This window comes from Leuciscus leuciscus (assembly GCF_965113295.1).
Source record: "Leuciscus leuciscus genome assembly, chromosome: 22".
Lineage (NCBI taxonomy): Eukaryota > Metazoa > Chordata > Actinopteri > Cypriniformes > Leuciscidae > Leuciscus > Leuciscus leuciscus.
This window is the reverse complement of record NC_138746.1, coordinates 2,667,754-2,689,453: the sequence shown is the minus strand read 5'-3', so window position 1 is coordinate 2,689,453 and position 21,700 is coordinate 2,667,754. Positions and strand designations below refer to the sequence as shown.

Below are 21,700 nucleotides of genomic sequence, written 5' to 3'. Positions count from 1 at the left end.
AAATAGAGAGAGAGAGAGAGAGAGAGAGAGAGGTTCTCTCCTTTGATTGCACATACAGTATATCAGATTACAGTTCTTCCTCCTGAACTTCAGCCTGGAGGATTGATGCCAACTGTGTACGTGCCACCCAGAGCCTCCTCACTGTCTGAACGAGTGCCAGCGAGCTCCTATAGGGGGCAGTGGACAACAGAATAAACATCATCAAACTACATTTATGTGCATTCCTATATATTTGCTTGCTTTGCAACTTGAACAAATGTGACGTGGTCATTTAGATCACAGGTTTTCAGTCTGTTAGACCCCCAAATATTTTAATATCATAAATATGTATAAAATATGCTATTTATTTTCTATTTTGTTACATATTACGTTTTTTCTTCTATAGTGCTGTGATTTTAGATGTAGGCCAATTATTTATTTGTTTAAATATTTAATTTATTATTTCATATTGTAATCAAAGTTTTAATCTATTTAGCCTACTTTAATTTTATTATTATTATTTTAATTTTAGATTATTTTTTTTAATCTGTTTTTCTCTAAAGTTTTTCACGGACCCCCAGCACTTGACCGGACCCCAGTTTGAAACCCCCTGATTTAGACCGATTTCTTTTTGCCTAGAACTGAGAATATGCACTTAATACTCCAACCAATTTACATGAATGACATTGCTAAACAATGCATTGAAAATAGATCCGCTGTCTCAAAAAAAAGCCATTTGTTTTTCATTAACTCTGCTTTTTTGAGTGTTATAGTAACTTGTTTACTAAGAATATAGTATTAAATAGGCTTACCACTTACCACTATATGCTGATTAAATGGATAGTTCACCCAAAAATAAAAATTCTGTCACTAATTAATCTTCAGAAATCTTCAGAACACAAAGATATTTTTTATGAAATCTGAGAAGTTTCTGTCCCTGCATTGACAGCTACGCAACTACCACTTTGACGCTTCATAAAGTTCATAAAGAGATTGTAAAACTAGGCCTAATCCATATGAATTGAGCGGTTCAGTCCGAATCTTCTGAAGAGATTCGATCGCTTTATATGATGAACAGATTTCATTAAGACTTTAATCACATATAAAAAATTTATCAGCGAACATAAACAGAAGCTCAACCGGACATGCTTGACACACGAGAATGAACCTCATTGGCTCCTGCAGAAGCTCAAACGTGATGCGTATAACACGAGAATGAACCTCATTGGTTCTCGACCATGCTTGAGCTTGTGTTTACCACAGTGTTGCCAGATGTACGATAATTATCCTATTTGTACGATCATTTTGACCTCTGTACGATGTACGATCAATAATGAAAAAAATCCCATAATGTACGATAATTTCAGAGTTTTCAGTCTTTCGTCCAAACACACATCCGCTTCTCTCTCTGACCCCGAATCATTTCGCAGGCTCGCCTGCCTGCACGCAAGCACACGTATACACACACACACACACACACACACCACATGGTGTCGACCGCACGACGCGCACGTCAACACTACACTACAGTTTTGCCGAAGAAGACAGTTCAGTTTAGATCAGTTCCATGATGGCATCCAATCTGTACCGTAAAAGGATTCCCCTACCAACAACACCTGCCAACACAGCACAATCCGATGATGACAGCAACTTAGAGATCGAATTTGAATCTTTCTAGTGTTAATTGTGCACTTTTTTCTCTCTGTATCATAGTTTAATTATGGTCTAGTTCAAAATGTGGACTGTCGGCATATCTTTTGCACTTTGGCAAAAAAAAGTTAAGTAGCCAGACTTCCTCCAGTTAGTGTGAGCGTATTACACAGCTTGTTTAAATTGGCTGTAAAATTATTTGGAAAATAAAATTGTTGGAAAATAGCTATATTTTATGTGTTTGGTTCGTGTACGATAATTTTTCTCCAAAAACGATAATTTTGAGGTTTTGGTACGATACTTCGACATTTCTAATCTGGCAACACTGGTTTACCACAACTGATGTGAGTTGATGAATGTTGCCTGTTCATCACATAAACGATCGAGTATCTTCAGAAGATTCGGACTAAACCGCTCAATTCATATGGATTAGTTTTACGATCTCTTTATTAACTTTTTGAAGTGTCAAAGTGGTAGTAGCTGTCAATAGAGGGAGAGAAAACTCTCAGATTTCATCAAAAATATCTTCATTTGTCTTCCGAAGATGAATGTTTATTTAAATGCAAAAACAATAAAAGTAACTGTCATTTTTGCATCTCATTTTAGTGACGGCACAGATAAAACTGAATTCGGTTCATTTAAACGAATCGGCTCATGCGGACCCCCGTCGACCTGAACTAAAACCTGAAGCCTTTGTCTTAGTAGACTCAAAGCCTTGCTAATTAGGCCACCTATACTACTAACAAAGACATTAACATTTTAAAATCCTTCTGAATGCGACAGATCTTGAGCGAACACAGTCATTCAATTTCCCACTCATCCCGCTTTCAGAGAGAGTGTGTGTGTGTGTGTGAATGTGAATGAAATAAGGCGGGGCATATTTATCAGGTCTGAACCACTTGACCACGCCCTCCTGTCTGACGTCAGAGGTTTGGTTTGTACTGGCGACGTGCAGCAGAACGCACACCAATACAACCACGCGCATGAGGAGCGCGCCTGCGGGATGGAGCGCGCGCGGCACGATCCCAAACCCATCCGTTTATTTAACGGAGAAAGGGTGAAAATGCTTGTGTGATGAAACGGAGACGGTTGTTGGTTTGCGTTTGTTGAGGCTGACACGTTGTGCGTGGATCAACGTGAAAGTTATCCGCAGGAACGCGTGGGGAAGGACACGATTTAAAGGGCCAGCAGCGCGCAAACGAGAACATGGAGCGATGCCCTACTGTTTTGGATCCAGACCGGGATAAACAGTATTGCGAGCTGTGTGGCAAGATGGAAAACCTTTTAAAGTGTGGTCGGTGCCGGATCTCCTTCTACTGCAGCAAAGAACATCAGAAACAGCACTGGAAAAAACATAAACTCACCTGCAGAGAGGCTGAGAAGACCCAGATTGAGGCACAAACTCCACAGCTGCAGGAGAAACTAGCTGATCCAACACTGTTCACCAGAAGTGAAAGCTCAGAAACTGACAGCAGCAACACACAACACAAACCCCAAACACTAAAACTGGCCACTGAGTACATAATCCCGTGTATGAACAAACATGGCATTTGTGTCGTGGACAACTTTCTGGGTGAAGACATCGGATTGTCCATTTTAGATGATGTGAAAGCTCTCCATCAGGCTGGTAAATTCACTAACGGACAGCTGGTGAGTCAGAAAAGTGACTCTTCTAAGGACATAAGGGGGGATAAAATCACTTGGATCGAGGGGAAAGAGCCTGGATGCGAGAAGATCTGCTTCTTAATGAGTTGCATGGATGACCTGGTCAGGAATTGCAATGGAAATCTGGGAAACTACACTATTAATGGAAGGACTAAAGTAAGTATGTGTCAAGGATGCTTTACTAACACGGCTCCTCATGTCATCGTGGTTTTGAAGGCTTCACGCATCGTCCGTTCAGTCTGCTAATAGCCGGTTTTGTTGAAACTGATGCAGCTTAATGTTGGGATTTTTATTATTTTGTATTGGTGTTTTTTCAGTGGATGATGCAGGGTGGCCAATGGCTCATATAAGATGAAGATGCATCTGCCCAATCTTAATTATGTCCAGGTTTTCCAGTTACTAACCACTCAGCATTTTCACTGGCCACAATTTTAACATTGAAACCATGGGGAAAAACTGCCATATAGATATTTATTAATATCTCATAATTTTGCAGCAGGTATATTATTATACTATTACACATGCATTTTCTTTCTCAACTGTTTACGTTCACTTAAAACATAACTGACTGTGTTAAATACTCACCAACTCAGCATTTTGACATTATTTTGTGTGCATTTGAATGTTTAAGCACAATAAGCAACGAAAAAGACTCAATTTAGTGCTAAGAGGCGGCTTCATATGTGCACGAACTTTCCGTGTGTGAGCACAAAATCTGCAGGAATAAGTAAAATTATGCGCAATACGTGCAATCCCACACCGAAATTCAAGCCCTGTAACACCAACAATATTCATCCAGAGCAAATGCAACGAGTGAGTGAGGAGAGGCGAGTTTGTGTGTCACTCGCTGTCGGAGAGATGAGAGAGAGAGACTGAGAGAGAGAGAGGGAGAGAGAGAGAGAGAGAGAGAGAGAGAGAAGAAAGTGCAGTCATGTATTCTGTGGATAATGACTATTGGAAGCGTTTCAGAAATTTCAGTATTGATATCGAAAAATCTATATTTTTGACAACACTACATTGCACTTAGTTTATTATTTTAGATGCCTTAAAAAATAAATTATATATATATATATATATATATATATATCGAAACTATAAAACAACACAAATGGAAGGATGGGGACTGTGCAAATATTTATAGTGAAAACACTTTCCAGTTCCAGCTCGGCACACCGTGAACACGTTCTCAACCGACTTCATGAGGTGCATTCTGGGAACTGAAGGAGTTGACATGTGCTGCACATATATGATAATATTCCTTCTCTATATCTTGCACACGCTTGCTTGATTAACAAAAGCCAGAATTTCAATATTATCTGATAAAGGCTTAAATATTGGCTTGTTCAATCAGTCTGTTACCATATGGATACTTTTTGACTTATACTGTTGGATGTCTTATTACTGAGTAATTATAGTGTGAGCTGGAATTATTTTGGTTCAATTCAGTGCATCATTTCCAGAGTAACTGCATCCTTGCAATTTCCTTTTGGCAAGTGATTTATTCCTTTATTTTGGGGGTTGGGAAGGAAAATGATACTTTCAGCACAGAAAATTACAGTGAATATTTATATTCAGATTTTTATGTTGTTGTACAGTGGTGTAGTTGAGCAGTTTGCACACTTTAAAGATGATCACTGCAACATAAGCAGTGATGGCAGTTACCTAACCTGAAAAACCTTTGTGCATTGCTGGAATACCGTGGTGCATGTGGCGTTTGTTGTGCCTGTTAGAGAAACACTTTCACTTTTTCTTTGTCATTTGAAAAACTGCCTGTAACATTAATAACAAGGTCGTAGATTTGATTGCAGGGAGTGCATGAACTGACAAAAGGATGCAACCTTGAATGAAATGCAAGTCTGCATAAATGTACAGTGCATATAGGTGGGTCAATATTCGTAATATTTGATATAATGAACGCAGAACAGAAACAGAAAGTCTAAATCAGTACCAGTTTCTGCGTATGTTCTACTGTACCTCCGAACCTGCCATGACAGCCAATGCAACAACAAAAAGAACAAAAAAAACAACAACTAATGATTATTTCTCAGATAAAGCAGTTTGGAAGTCAAACTTGTGCAAGTCTTTTTATTTCTTCTTTGCTCTCATGATGATATTCTAACACTCTAAAGTCTAAACACACTTGACTGAATTTGTTTTTCACGGTCATAAAAAAATTCATTCATGATTGTGCTTAAATAACTCAATATTATTGCATCTAACATACATATATATACATATATATATGAAGAGTTCATCTGAAATTTTCTTCTAGAATGATCATTTTTATCAAGCTTGTATATTTAAGTTCAGTAATTTCACTTAAAAGGCAATGAAAATGACCTATTAATTGTCATTTAAGTGAAATATACTTAACTTAAATATATGAGCTTGATAAAAATGATCATTCTAGAAGAAAATTTCAGATTTTCAATTTTTTTTAGAGGCTTTTGCATCTGAACTCTTATTTATATATGCACACACACACACACACACACACACACACACACACACACACACACACACATACTGTATATGCATACACACGTACACACATACACAAACTTTCATGTTAGATGCATTTGAAAGCACTAATATAAACTGTTTTTTAATGCATGAGTTGGAGAAGATAGTGAAGAAAAAGCAACACCTTCAGCCGTTTAACAGCATGTTTTGATCACCACATGATTCCATACTTGCATTTCTGTAAGAGTTTGACGACTTCACTTAAAGTGAGTGGGTGTTAAGGCCACATTTGCATTAGTATGTCCTGTTTTTAGCGCATCCGAGCCTCTTGCCGGCCTCAGTTTAACTCTGGCCTTGCGTGTGACCTCAGATCTCACTGTCCCTGAGCATATCAGAGCGACTGACCCGCGAGACCCACAGACACGGAGTCGCTCGACCAGCTAAACCCTCCCTCTCTTTCATAGTCAACCGTTACAAATGATCATGCAAGTTACCTTGATGTTTAGTGTCTCTGCTTACTACAGTTTCCTTTGCGCTGCTGTGAAGTCCCTCGAAGTAAACACACAATTAAGTGGACCGAGCTCTTTCATAGGTCTGTTGATGCTGTCTTTTTCTCTGTAATTTAACGTTGATTTAATTGAGCAAGTCAGGTTTCCATGGTACATTTTTTATGCAAATTTATAATATGTGACCCTGGATCACAAAACCAGTTGTACGGGTATATCTGTGGCGATAGCCAACAATACACTGTATGGGTCAAAATTATAGATTTTTCTTTTATGCCAAAAATCATTAGGATATTAAGTAAAGATCATGTACCGTGAAGATATTTAGTAAATTTCCTACCGTAAATATATAAAACATGTATTTTTGTGAGTGAGTGCGGCACAATCGCCAACATAAATGAACAACTTTAAAGGAGATTTTGTCAATGTTTTGATTTTTTTCTCATTGTTTTGATTTTTTTGCACGCTCAGATTCCAGATGTTCAATAGTTGTATCTCGACCAAATATTGTCATATCCTAACAAACCACACATCAATGGAAAGCTTATTTATTCAGCTTTTATCCAGCTTATAAATCTCAATTTAAGAAAATTGACCCATGTGACTGGTTTTCTGGTCCAGGGTCACATATAGACAAACCCAACAGTTGGGTTTACATTTTTTTATATATTTTTTTTAAACCCAATGATTGGGTTTGTCCATTTTTGAGTCAATCAAGTGTTGAAACAACCCAGCATTTTTTTTTTTACAATGCATATAGTTTTAAAGCAGCGTTGAAAATGCCTGTTTCTACGTTTCAAGTGCATGTTTCTACATCTTTAACTTGGCAAAGTAAGGAGATTAAAACATCTGTCATGTCAGAGCTGCTCTTTAGCTTTGCCAAATCACAGTTTTCCAATCACATGCACTGAGCACATTAACCAGTTATCAAACCACAGTGTAATTTTAGTATCATTGTGTTACTATTATGATTTTAAAAAGAAGAAAGAAACTCATACAGGTTTGAGACAACTATCCGTTTAAGTGTAAAATATTACGTGCTAATGTTGCTCTCACGCTTTGCCTTGTTTTCAAAGGACGGCACAACTATTTGTGTCTCCTCGCTCTCTGCTCTTTGACCATGAATGTCTCATCATTCATGAGTCTGATATTACACTGCACGTCTTAGCCAACTTCATGCATTTTGTTACAGAAATATCAACCCTGCAATGACTGTCTTCATCAATGAAGCATTATTTTTCTCATGCTTATGAACATATAGCGCTCATTTCTCAAAAATATATATCGATAAGTGATAGATGGACATTTTTTACAGTGCAAATGACTTGTTCGCTGAATTATCCAAGTATTTTTGTTTGAGAATTACAATCATTATTCACTGATAGTCAAATCTCTTTTAAACTTGAATGACCCTTTGAGTACGAGACACACGAGAACCAGCGGTGTTGGACGTTATTGACTTCATCACTGAAGCAAACGTTCATTAAAACTTCTCCTTTTCAATTCCACAGGAGAAAGAATGTCACACGGGGTTAAAACGTCATGAGCTTATAGTTAATGATGCCGACAGCCAGTCCTTTACTGTAACGTGACCTGCTGTAATGGTATGCAGCTTTACAATAGCCTCTCTGTGTACACACTTCATTGTGTGTGTGTGTGTGTGTGGATCTATGCAAACAATGCTTATGGAGAGAGTCCTGCTTTTACCGACTTTTGACCCAATTTTGCAACAAGTCATGTGGATTTGGCTATTTCTGCGTGTGGCTGCATTAAGACCAATCTAACAACAGTCAATGAAGGAAGAAAAAAAAAAGAGGAAGACTTTTAATCACGCAATCCACGAAGAACCTTTAAAGGCACACTATGTAAGATTTTTGGATCAAAATATTCAAAAACCACTTGAACAATGTTATATATTTTGTTGATTTGTGTACTTACATTATCCCAAATGTTTCTAAGAATGTTTAAATCCAGAGAAATAAGCGGTTTTAACATATCAATGACATCATACCCGCGTTACCCTCGATTTCCGGTTATATTTTGTAGAAACCATGGAAACACGAAAGACGCTTGAATATGTTTTATCGGACGGGTGAGCAACTGTGTGGATACTTTCATCGACAGAAAACTAATCATTGTTATACAGCTCAACACAGTTTGTTTGAATCTCGTTTTCTTGATTTACCGCGAGTACCAGTGGCGGTTCTACATTGAATTACACCCTGGGCGAGACCCCTTTCGAGCGCCCCCCTGCTATCCCCCCATAACTGTCACTCACGCTCACGAGTCACGACCAGAAGTCAAGACTAAACCAATTCACCTTGGTGGTGGTGACCAAGTAATCGTTTTGTATTACCTATTTTTATTAGCCATTCAGACCATTCAGAAAAACAAAAATGTGCAGGAAATATAGAGGCCCGTATTTATAATATTATGAATGAAATGTACGTTATCTGGAAGAAAGTCGAGGTGTGACTGATAACTTCGATAACTATATGGATCCCCCCCCTTGTCCGTTCCATTTGGGAGAGACCCAGAGGTGAACTGTCATCCGCGCCCGCGCCTCCGCGCCCCCTCCCCTTTCCCCTTCTCAAACAAACAGCTTCTGTGCACGGCATCTTCTCAGCAAGCAGGGGCAGCTGCAGGGGGCGCAAATTTGGCAATTCCCCACACTGTGAAATGATAGATAATAGAAAACCGCTTCGCGGCGCAGATTTGTACTTTTTTTTCTGCTCGTGCCGGCGGTGCCGCCCCCCCAAAAATGCCGCCCCGGGCGATTGCCCGGTTCGCCCGTGCCTAAAACCGCTACTGGCGAGTACCATGTTTTACCATACACTAGGGCTGCACAATTAATCGAGTTTGTAATCGCGATTACAATTACGGATGCCACAATTATGTAATCGTTTAAAGGTGCAATTACAACAACAAAAAAACTTCACTTACATTATTCTGTGTGCTTAAGATGTGTTTTTGTTTTTCTTTCTACGGCTTATTTTAAAGGTGCAGTGTGTAATATTTAGTGGCATCTAGTGGTGAGTTTGCGAATTGCAACCAACAGAAGTTACGGTGGCCGACAGGAAGTGATGTCGTCTGAGACAGCAGAGAGTAGCCAGTTAATCAATGCGGTTTCTTTACAAAGATAAATTAAGAAATTAGGTTTACTTAACTATTCAGTAAAATGATGTTATTGCGAATATTATTGTCACTTGTTCATCATTGTGTCAGTGTTTCATGAAGAACAACATAGTGACGAAACGCGTTTGTCCATTTAGGGGACCCGCGGTGTGTGTAGATATAAATGGCTCATTCTAAGCTAATAAAAACATAACGGTTCATTATGTAAGGTCTTTATACACCTCTGAAAACATAGTTATGTATATGATATTGCATTTCTGTCAACAAATATTACACAATGCACCTTTAAGGGTTTTTTACTTTGGTTTGGTTTCTCTTTAAATAAATAAATTATATTTGGCATTTGAGGCTTAATGCTATAGAAAAGAAAAAAAAGTTATTTTCTGGAAGAGTGTTTTCAGCTTGTATTTTGATATAACAAAATGGCATGCAGTAGCTTCAATCAATGGCATAAAGCTATTCAAAACATCATTCAATGTAAATTATGATAATCGTAGTTAATAATCGCAATTACAATTTCAAGGGAATAATCGACAATTATCATTTTTGTCATAATCGTGCAGCCCTACCATACACTCAACCCAAATTTGGGTCAAATATGGACAAAGTTAAAGTTTTTAATCCAATGGTTGGGTTCGTCCATATTTGACCCAAATTTGGGTTAAAACAGCCCTGAATTTTTTAGAGTGTACCTAATATCGATCTAGCTCACTGCAGTGTTTAACAAGTGTCTGATATAGTCGCCGCCACTCAGATGCATCTAAATCCCTATTCGGACGGAATTAACTTTACAAGGGTAGATGGAGTAATGTCATTTTACCACAGGACGTCTGTAATATTAATGGCCAATTCGCACGGGATAAGAGATCTCAGTAACACTAGCAGAAGTGGGAGAGTAACTCCATTTACACACCGCCGTCACTCCTGTCATCATGTGTGTATTACGCTGCTTCCTGATATCATGTGCGCAAACTACACATATTTGTATTTATAAAACAGCTATTTCCAGTCGAACAATGTATTAATTAACTTCAGATTGGATTGTGTTGGTAATAGGCACTTCCCTAACGCTAAAAGATGTTTCGTGCCTCTAACAAGTGCTGTCGATCTTCTCTCTGATCTGAATGTTGTGTGGAAAACACTTGAGTTTTGCCACAGACTCGTCCCAGCGTCTAGAACGCAACTGATGCTTCTTCAAGCGTCTCCATACTCGAAAAAACGCGGAAAACTACTTTTAAACAGGAAATTACAAAATATTTACGTACATATTTACAGCGGGTCTATTCGCACGGGATTAGTGTTACCTTAAGTCATTTTTCTGGACCTTTTTACTGAAGGACATTGTCTGTATTGATCACTGAGATGCACATTCGGACGGGACTAAAATCACAGAGAAGCTCTGGTAATTATTACTTTACCCCTCCTCTCCATGTTAAACTAGTCCCGTCCGAATAGGGCTTCATATGATAAAACAGCGCTGCTTTACCCCACATACGTATGACTGGAAGAAGCAGAAGTGTCTGACTCTGTGCTTTAAGCTCAACTGTGTGTCGCACTCGTCTCTCATTAGCAATCGCTCAAGCGCCCTCGTTCCTCTCCAGCGATTTTCGTAACATTAATAAATCTTTAATACATTACCGGTCATCCATGAATGATTTCAGCCCGAGTCCATCGTATTCTCCACCGGCTGTAGAGGCCAAGACAAAAACTCCCATGATTCTGCGAGGCGTCATCAAGCTACACACCTTTGTTTTGAATGAGCGACCTCTAGTGTGGTGAAAAGTTACATAATGTGCTTTTAACATCTACGGAATCTTTACATTCCACAAAAGGTTCTTTATAGTGATGATGACAGGTGGAAATGTTCTTCCAAAAATGGTTCTTCTATGGCATTGCAACATTTTTTATGTGTTAACAAACAAGAATCCATTACTTCAGTGAGCTCCTTATATCTGCATTAAATTATTACATTGTTTAAATTAATACATTTTTAGCTAACTGTGACTTTGTAAATGTACATTTCTGAAATGCATAACTTAGCATTTTCACACTCATAATTTAGCACTCATGCATTTTCTGTAAAGCTGCTTTGAAACGATGTGTATTGTGAAAAGCGCTATGCAAATAAATGTGAATTGAACTGAATTGCTGCACAAACCTACTTAAGGGACCTTTTATTTTTAAGAGTGTGGGTTTGGTGATCTAATGCATTGTTTAAATGTCTTTTGCATGTTAAGCTGTTTGGTTGTGAGTTCCCGAGGCAGAGATCCAAGATCCGTCTTGAGAGAAGAGTGTGTTGTTCTGGCAGTTTGCAGCTGTAGAGGCGAATAGGAAAAGAGGATGCCGGAGGTGCTGGTGTCATGGGAATGCCAAACATCTTAAAGCATAATCACTCAACTTTCTCCAGTTGATAGAAAGGTAGAGCCAAAGCTCTTCTGACTTAATGTCTAGACGTCTGCGAAATGCTTATCACAAGATCACATACATGTACGGTTAACAGAACCAGGGGTTTCTGAGAGAAATGGCATGCTTACAGTTGTTGTGGATGTCTTATGGCTGATTAAATATGAGCAGTATTCAGTGTTGGAGTCTCAAGAGCCAACATAATCATTGCCTGGGTCTCAAAATATTACTTTATTTGTCTAGGTCTGGGGTTATGATCTCAGACAGCACATTTCCTGAGTGTTGGAGGAGTTAATTATGTTGGCAAGAATTCATTGGCTCTGAACTGATCAGTGGCTCAGATTTGGCTCATTTCATTTCTTCTACCCTTTTTTTTTTTTTTTTTTTACAAAGTGCATAGACGATCATTATTTGTATATGCGCCATTGATTTGATGCACATCATTGTAATATTGTTTGCATTTTTTCATGACAACTAATGAAATTAAGTTCAAACGACAAACTACTCTGAGTTAGAGAAACTTAATTTGGTGCATAAACACCAATTTTTAAGTTCATTACTCAAAAAATTACTACACAAACAAATTTGATGTAGAAACAACTTTCGCTCAGAAATTGCTAATAAATGTCAACGAACAATAACAAAGACATTTGAGTTAAATGTGAAATTTGACATAGAAAAACTTAAATAAAATGAACTTGTAAAATGTTTTATTTTTTCAAGGTTCTAAATTTTATGATACTAAATCATATTAATGCAGACCTGAAAATGAAATTTCCTACTTAAACTGTCATACATTTTTTTTTTTTTTGACGAAATTTTTTTTTAAATGTGAACTTCAAGAATTTTATAGAATTTTACGTTTTTTGTTATAAAAACATTTTGAAAAGGTTTTTGTATGAAATATATATTTTCCAAAACACGTTTACTCTAAAACTGCGTGAAATATGTGGTTGATATCTAAAAAAATGAGCTTTCAGTCATATTTCGTTTGGGCGCAGTACCGAACGCTTCCACTAGATGAAATGTTCCCCATTTCCAATGCACTTATTTTTGAATGTTACGATTCGTTTTTTTCAGGGCCATTTAACCTTTTCGAATCATGTCCATGATTTTTTGTGTGTGTTCACATAAAGTGCCAAAACCTTTACCAAGTTTCATGCCACAAAAAAAAAAAAAAATACGAACCTACATTTTTTGGGTCAAAAATGACGAAGAGCACCCGAGGGTTAAAAGGTTATTAACCATTCATATTTTGGGGTTAGGACTGTGTTCAGTGTCTTGACCAACAATTTTCCCTCTGATTTCCAGGATAGATGAGGGATAGGGATTGTATGATACTAAAGTTGTTCCAGGATTATGGGTTATTCTCACTTTGCTGGTGTTTGCTTTCTTCATCCTCCTTTTCCTCCTGCTTTTCCTTATATTCTGTCCCGAGGGTCTGTGTGTTTGATATCATCACTCTAAAATATATCTAACACATATATATGTACTATATCTATCAATCATTAAAGGGATAGAGATAGTTAACCCAAAAATTATTAAGAAAATAAGTTTCAGATTTTATTCTGACAGATTTTCCATTTTTAGGTGAACTATCCCTTCAAGCTCTAAGGCTCAGTTTCTTTTCCTCAAGCCTCCAAGTTTTGTCCTAAAAAAAAAACTAAATAAATAAACTAATAAAGTTACTGTTATTTGTTTTATACAAGGAAATGTATAAGATTCTGAAAATGTATGCAGTGCCCTCGCTGACTTTTGAGTGCTAAGTTTCTCAGTTTATTTATGCATTTATTATTATTACGTTTACATGATTTATTTTTGGAGTTTTGTTTGAGTCAGCGAAGGTTACTGAGCGTGTGCTTCGTATCGGACACAAAAATAAACAGTGGCGCGAGTCTCCGACTCTGTCAAACTTCTCTTATCAAACAATCAAACTAAATATTATTGTTTCAATAATCAGTTGTTTTGGAGGAGCCTAAAAGCTGTGATTGTCCATAAAATGGTTTATTGGCAAAACAAATGCCCTTTTTCATCTGGCAGCTGTTTTTCAGATTAATAATGTCGAGTCATATTCCTTTCATTTGTTGAACAGTGACACGTCCTCATTCATTTGCTGGTAGAGTTTGGTCGAGTTTGAATGTGACTTTGAGTTAACAAGTCTTCCAAATGCATATATCATATATGTGAAGGATTTGTGCAGACTTGATAATGATGAGTTGTTGTTTTCTTTTACATTAAGTAGTCAGTGTTGTTCAATAAGACATTTTCCTATAACATCTCAAGGTTGTCAGAGACGTCGAGCGATGCAACAATTTTAACTCTAACCACATTTGCTATGAAAATGAATGCAATTTGGAATAAAACTGTATGCATGTTTAGATACACTGAGTTTAAGGCATTTCATGACTTGCAAACAAAGCATATGCTGAGAAAAAAGTATTTTTTCTGCAATGCAATTAAATGTAACTCGACACCCTTGCCTCATTTAGTATACGCGGCTCTATGAATATGCAAATGAGCCCCGCCTCCACTCACTCAGCTCAGAGATCCACTGGTTGACGATCACACGTTGATCTGATTGGTTACAAGGTAGTTTGTGACGTCAGAAACACCAGCGATTTCAAAGCGTGTGTTTGAGACTGTCTTTGGTTCACTGCAGTTTTAAGGAGGAAATACTCAGCAATGCTGTCGACTTATGAATTTACACATGGTTTTTCTGAAAGAATATTAAATAGACATATAAACAACATTAAAAGCTTGATTGTTTTACCACAGGGTTATTTGGGGAACCAGAGATGTCCGCTCTACATAGATCTGTCCGTGTGAACACGCTTCAGTAATGAGGGATCCTGCTGTTGGGGGTTTGTATGGTTCGTAGGGCAGGAACTCGGTTAATATTCGGACATAGTTTTGAAGCGGCTGGAATGTAAACAAAAGCCCTCAGCGTCCGGATCGCCTGTTAATGAGGCCGTCGAGGAACGCGGAAGAATGACAGCGCTAGTATACGGCAACGGCCTCTACACACACACACACACTTACAGTAAGGCTGAGGCGTACTCTATATCACACACACATCTACTGTACGAGAGCCAGCTGCTGAAAAGCTCCGGCACGTTCACCAGCGTGAGTCAGAGCTCAAGTATTGAGGACGAGGAGGCCTGATCTGAAGAGTGTGAAGCCCGTGGACATGCATCGGCATTTCTGAGGGGCAAAAGAACCTCGTTTGGAGAGTAAAAATGCTTTCTTGTTGAATGCATTACTTTGAAAAATAAGTACCAAATGCAAAATGAATGCATGTTGAATTAATGAAATATTGATTTAGCTGCAGTATGAATGTATAGTCTAGGGGAGACCAGGGGGCTGTACAATCGCCCCTGCATGTGGAGGCATGTAACATTTGACTTGTGTGTCCGAATATTTCATAAGGTTTTTGAGTAATAACAACATGACCAAAGTTTGTTACAATTGCCCCCAGTCGCCCCTATAAAATTCATCAATGCCTTGTTTGACCAATCAGAATCAAGTATTTCAGACTTTAATGCGAGTTTAGAAAAAGCACACTGAATTTTTGATTAAGCTATTGTTTTTTAGTCATTTAAAAAGTATTAAACTCGTTAATTGAGATTTATGTCATTTTGAACACTGTAAAACAAAAGTTGCTTCCTTCAATTTTTGAGTGCAATCAACTTGTATGTTTAAGTTATTTCAACTTAAATTAGGCTACATTAAACTGACTGATAAGTGAAATGTCTGTGATTTGTTGATTCAAGTAAAAAAAAAAAAATATTATTCACCCGAATAATTTATATGTTAATACTTTCTAAATTATTAAAAATACATATTTAAAAAAAAAAAAGTTGATTTTTTTTTTTTATATTCACCCCAAAAAATTAAATCTTGTTTTGTGTACTTTTAAAAATGTAAACTAATTTAGGGAAATATATGGATTTAAGCTATTATTTTTAATCACTTAGTGAAATTTGGTGATTTTCTTTTTTAAATTTAGCCTATATTAAATTATTTAAATTATTAAATATACCCAAGTGATTAATATCGTATTTTTAAAAATGCATATTTTTAATCGTTTTAAAGTGATGATTCATGAAGTGAATTTGTTGATGAATCCGTTCACACACACACACACACACACACACACACACACACACACACTATCTGCTGAACTTGTCTTCGGCTCCTTTTGTTTTCAGGAGTTTTACGGGAAGTGTGTGTGGAAAGACATGACGGTCCGTGTGTTTTTGTTTAGTCATTTGGTTTTGAAGTCAAACCCCTCCCACACACACACACACACACACACACACACTCGCCTCGTAACTGACCCACAGCGAGAAGAATAAATCTCAGCAACACTGACCTAAAGCTGGGATTCTTTAGCACCCGTGTCCTGTTCTTCTGTGGGCCGGACCACACACTCTCTTACGCAGTGACAAATACACTCAAACCTAAATGTATTCAGACACCTTCAACATCTCTCACATTATCACAGTTTATTATCGCTATAGTTTAGAAAATGGTAATAAAATATGACAAGAACTCAGTTGATATTTGACTGGTTTTGTCCGTCCTTCTGTTAGACTGTCTCACACATGAATTATGTTGAATATCTGTCAGCTGTTAAATTTAACTACACAATTAGATAATACCAGTTTAGCTCAACCAATCACCAAGCAATGCTTCATTTTGTTCAGTCTGTGTGTAAAAAGAGCATTAGCAATTAAAGAAAAAACACTTCAGCAAAACATGATCAGCTCAAAGCGTCTGAATCATTTTTGGTACCAAATTCTTATAGATTTTACTGGTAGTCACTATATGAAGAATTTCTGGGTATAATATGTCACAGTTAACTTTATTTTGAACATAAATGAACTATAGTGTCCTGCACACACTAGTAAAAAAAAATTACAAAAATATATCTGGTGTCTGAATAATTTTTGGTTATTCTTGAGAGGGGGGGGGGGGGGGGAGCGCGGGAGAGAGAGAGAGAGAGAGCGAGAGAGAGAGAGAGGGGGGGGGGGGCGGGAGAGAGAGAGAGAGAGAGAGAGAAAGATAGAGAGAGAGAGGGAGAGAGAGAGAGAGAGAGAGAGAAGGAGAGAGAGAGAGAGAGAGTGAGAGAGAGAGAGAGAGAGAGAGAGCGAGAGAGAGAGAGAGAGAGAGAGCGCGCGAGAGAGAGTCCCTCACGCACTGCACGTAGCAGGATCATTAAAACACAGCTTCCTCTGGCTTCAGGCCAACAGCATCCGGGGTTCACATCAGTTCATCTGTGTTTCTCTCACACATGAGGTGGAGGTTTGGCCTCAGATCGAGTCTTCTGTGAGGGTTGAAGCACGACATGTTGTGACGCTCAGGAAAGGATTGCCAGGGTCCAGCCCTCAGACCTCCTGCAGTGTGTGAGACTCCATCTGCACCCATGCTATCCAAACAGGCCTATGCAATCACTTGTTGTACTGACTTAAAATGATTGAATTAAAAAAAATATTGTATAACAAAATATATATTTTTAAATTTGAGCAAAATTATTTCCTCTAATTAGTAACTTTAAAAAAAAAAGTATTTATTAATCATTAAAAAGTGAAATGTTATGAAATTAAATTAAACTTGACTTATACATTTAAAAAGTAAATTAAATAGATTGATTTTTCTTGATAAAATTGTATATATTGTACACATTAAACTTTTTAATATTTACGTATTTTTAAATTTATTGAGTTTTTTTAACTAACATTTTTTTAATTAAAAAAACAATACAAATATGAAACCCTAAAATGTAAAAGTGTATTTTAATCATTTAAAATTCAATAAACTAATTAAAAAAAAACTTTTTTTAATTATCAAAATTGTAAAGTATTTTTACATTTTGGTAGTATTTGTAAAGGCTTAAATAAGAAAAAAAAAAAATACATATATTTTAGTGTTAAATATTTGTATTGAATTTAGGCTTTTTTTATTCACCCGAATAATTAAAAACTAACAAAAACATTTTTAAGTGTATTTTTAATCATTGAAAATATTTTTACATTTTAAAATATTTATACATTTTGGTAATATTTATATATGGACTTAAATCTAGTCAATTAAAAAAGTTATAATTATTTATTTTTTTATTATAAATTATTCACCCAAATAATTGAAAAGTAAAAAAGTAAGGACTTTCTAAGTCCGGTTTGTAATAGTGAGATCAACTGATAACATGTGAGCCAAGAGTTTAAAAAAAATGTTTTGTTAAGAAGCAAGTCTTGTGTTTTTACTCAAGCAAATCTGATCAAATGCCTTCATGGGTTCTGAAGAAAAGCGTTTTATTAATGTTCACTCAATCTTAAATCCTTCCATATTGTAAACAAGGGACATAAGAGCAGAAGTGAAGGAAACTGAGATGGATGTTTTCATTCTGCAGGACTGGGATGTTTGTTGCTATAATAATATGTGTAGAATGTGGAAAAACTTCTGTTTTTCCACATTCTGTTGTGAGAAACATTTCTGTTGTGAGACTTTGACAATGCTGATCTGGGCTGAAAACATCCCTCTCAACACGTTCACATCATCACATCTGTCCCAGTAGTTGAACTGAACGCCGCATCCCTCCATATGACCATATGAAGCTTTGCTTTTAACCTAAACCACTTCATCTGAAGTCCACATCTTAAAGGGATAGTTCACCCAAAAATGAAAATTAGCCCATGATTTAAAAAACTCCTACTTTAATCTGTGGACTCAGTTATTTAACCCACACTTCAAACGCAGGCGCCATCCTGCAATCTATCCATCATAAAAGTGCATCTATCCATGATAAAAGTGCATCTATCCATCATAAAAGTGCATCTATCCATCATAAAAGTGCATCTATCCATGATAAAAGTGCATCTATCCATCATAAATGTGCATCTATCCATCATAAAAGTGCATCTGTCCATCATAAAAGTGCATCTATCCATCATAAAAGTGCATCTATCCATGATAAAAGTGCATCTGTCCATCATAAAAGTGCATCTATCCATCATAAAAGTGCATCTATCCATGATAAAAGTGCATCTGTCCATCATAAAAGTGCATCTATCCATGATAAAAGTGCATCTATCCATCATAAAAGTGCATCTATCCATGATAAAAGTGCATCTATCCATTATAAAAGTGCATCTATCCATCATAAAAGTGCATCTATCCATTATAAAAGTGCATCTATCCATCATAAAAGTGCATCTATCCATGATAAAAGTGCATCTGTCCATAATAAAAGTGCATCTATCCATGATAAAAGTGCATCTATCCATCATAAAAGTGCATCTATCCATGATAAAAGTGTATCTATCCGTCATAAAAGTGCATCTATCCATCATAAAAGTGCATCTATCCATCATAAAAGTGCATCTATCCATCATAAAAGTGCATCTATCCATGATAAAAGTGCATCTATCCATGATAAAAGTGCATCTATCCATCATAAAAGTGCATCTATCCATGATAAAAGTGTATCTATCCATCATAAAAGTGCATCTATCCGTCATAAAAGTGCATCTATCCATCATAAAAGTGCATCTATCCATGATAAAAGTGTATCTATCCATCATAAAAGTGCATCTATCCGTCATAAAAGTGCATCTATCCATCATAAAAGTGCATCTATCCATGATAAAAGTGCATCTATCCATCATAAAAGTGCATCTATCCATGATAAAAGTGCATCTATCCATTATAAAAGTGCATCTATCCATCATAAAAGTGCATCTATCCATGATAAAAGTGCATCTGTCCATAATAAAAGTGCATCTATCCATGATAAAAGTGCATCTATCCATCATAAAAGTGCATCTATCCATGATAAAAGTGTATCTATCCGTCATAAAAGTGCATCTATCCATCATAAAAGTGCATCTATCCATCATAAAAGTGCATCTATCCATCATAAAAGTGCATCTATCCATGATAAAAGTGCATCTATCCATGATAAAAGTGCATCTATCCATCATAAAAGTGCATCTATCCATCATAAAAGTGCATCTATCCATCATAAAAGTGCATCTATCCGTCATAAAAGTGCATCTATCCATCATAAAAGTGCATCTATCCATGATAAAAGTGTATCTATCCATCATAAAAGTGCATTTATCCATCATAAAAGTGCATCTATCCATCATAAAAGTGCATCTATCCATGATAAAAGTGTATCTATCCATCATAAAAGTGCATCTATCCATCATAAAAGTGCATCTATCCATCATAAAAGTGTATCTATCCATCATAAAAGTGTATCTATCCATCATAAAAGTGCATCTACCCATCATAAAAGTGCATCTATCCATGATAAAAGTGCATCTATCCATGATAAAAGTGCATCTATCCATGATAAAAGTGTATCTATCCATCATAAAAGTGCATCTATCCATGATAAAAGTGTATCTATCCATCATAAAAGTGCATCTATCCATCATAAAAGTGCATCTATCCATCATAAAAGTGCATCTATCCATCATAAAAGTGTATCTATCCATCATAAAAGTGCATCTATCCATGATAAAAGTGTATCTATCCATCATAAAAGTGCATCTATCCATCATAAAAGTGCATCTATCCATGATAAAAGTGTATCTATCCATCATAAAAGTGCATCTATCCATCATAAAAGTGCATCTATCCATCTTCAAAACAGAAACAGCAATTCACTGCCATTGGATTTTTTAAAATAACTCTTTAATATCATTTAATATAGCTTTTGGTGAACTATCCCTTTAAGAGTTTGTGTCATTAGGGGCGCACAATCTATTGTAACTATTTTCATTAAAGTTGCATTTATGATATTTCAGATTTGAAATTTGAAATGTATTGTTGAGGATAATCCCTTGAGATGAAACATCTCGTTTTTGAGGGGGTCCTCGAGACAAAGACAAAGATAATACAGCACATGTACATTCACACTCACAAGAGCTCTCCCTCATCCTGCCTCACCCGACCCACCATTATTGGAAACAAATCCATGTATAAAACACATTGTAATATTAAGATGCATGACAACATTTAGCCCTTACATACACATATGTATGTACATGCATTCTCACACCTACACACATACTCACATATATACACATAAATTAGCCTGGTTAAAACCAGACCATTCTCAGTAGTAACTGAGTTATGGTCTGGCAAAGCTTCATTAATAACTCATTTCCAAAGGGGGCGTCACCAATGGACGTCGCTCAAATGCAATTGGATAGACCTAAAACCAATCAGAGCGATCGTCATCGTGTAAAGCCATATGCTGCGTCCCAATTCGCCTAAGTTACACTACGCCATAAAAGTATGTACTCTTTTTGTGAAGAAAAGGTATTTACTTTTGAATGTGTAGCAAAAAAGTAGGCAAGCTTTGGGACATACTACTTCGTCATCTTTATTGGACGGATCTGTCGCGTGCGTCCTGTCACGTAAACTGCCCTGTCAATCATCTCGTCACAGTTAAAATCCTCTATTAAATCTAATTTAATCTCCTACCGTTTGGGAGAGAAATGTAGCAGCACGTTCATCTGCCAGTGGGTCTTTCATGGAGACTGTCCTCATGTGTTTGCAATTTGAATATAATAATGCATTTAAAAGTTGCTGCGCTTCACCAACGGACGTCGCTCAAATGCCTCTGGGCGCAATTGGATAATCCTAAAACCAATCAGAGCGATCGTCATCGTGTAAAGCCCGCCCCAACGTTTCTGATTGGTGCCTCGATTTCGATGGATTAGAAATGGGCTTGAATGAGCTCTTTGCCAGACTACTTGCAGAGCAAATCTAAATTTGCCGGAAGTTTGTCTGGGTTTTTCCCAGGCTACACATAAATAAGAAGAAAGGAAAAAAAGTATCCCATATATTAGGTATAGAAAACAAAAATCCAGTCAAACATGAGGAAA

The 21,700-nt window shown here is 36.8% G+C and overlaps 1 protein-coding gene across 2 annotated transcripts in view; it reads left to right on the top strand.

Moving 5' to 3' along the window:
* The first annotated feature begins 2,574 nt into the window (after nucleotides 1-2,574).
* The window catches only part of egln1a (egl-9 family hypoxia-inducible factor 1a), a 28,518-nt gene continuing 9,392 nt past the window's right edge, over nucleotides 2,575-21,700 (top strand). Inside the window, exon 1 of one of the 2 annotated variants that reach the window (XM_082153466.1) lies at nucleotides 2,575-3,450. In XM_082153466.1, the coding sequence (XP_082009592.1) occupies nucleotides 2,836-3,450 (615 nt within the window). In that variant the 5' untranslated portion in view covers nucleotides 2,575-2,835. The remainder of the gene's footprint in view (nucleotides 3,451-21,700) is intronic. The other variant, XM_082153467.1, reaches the window with a different exon arrangement.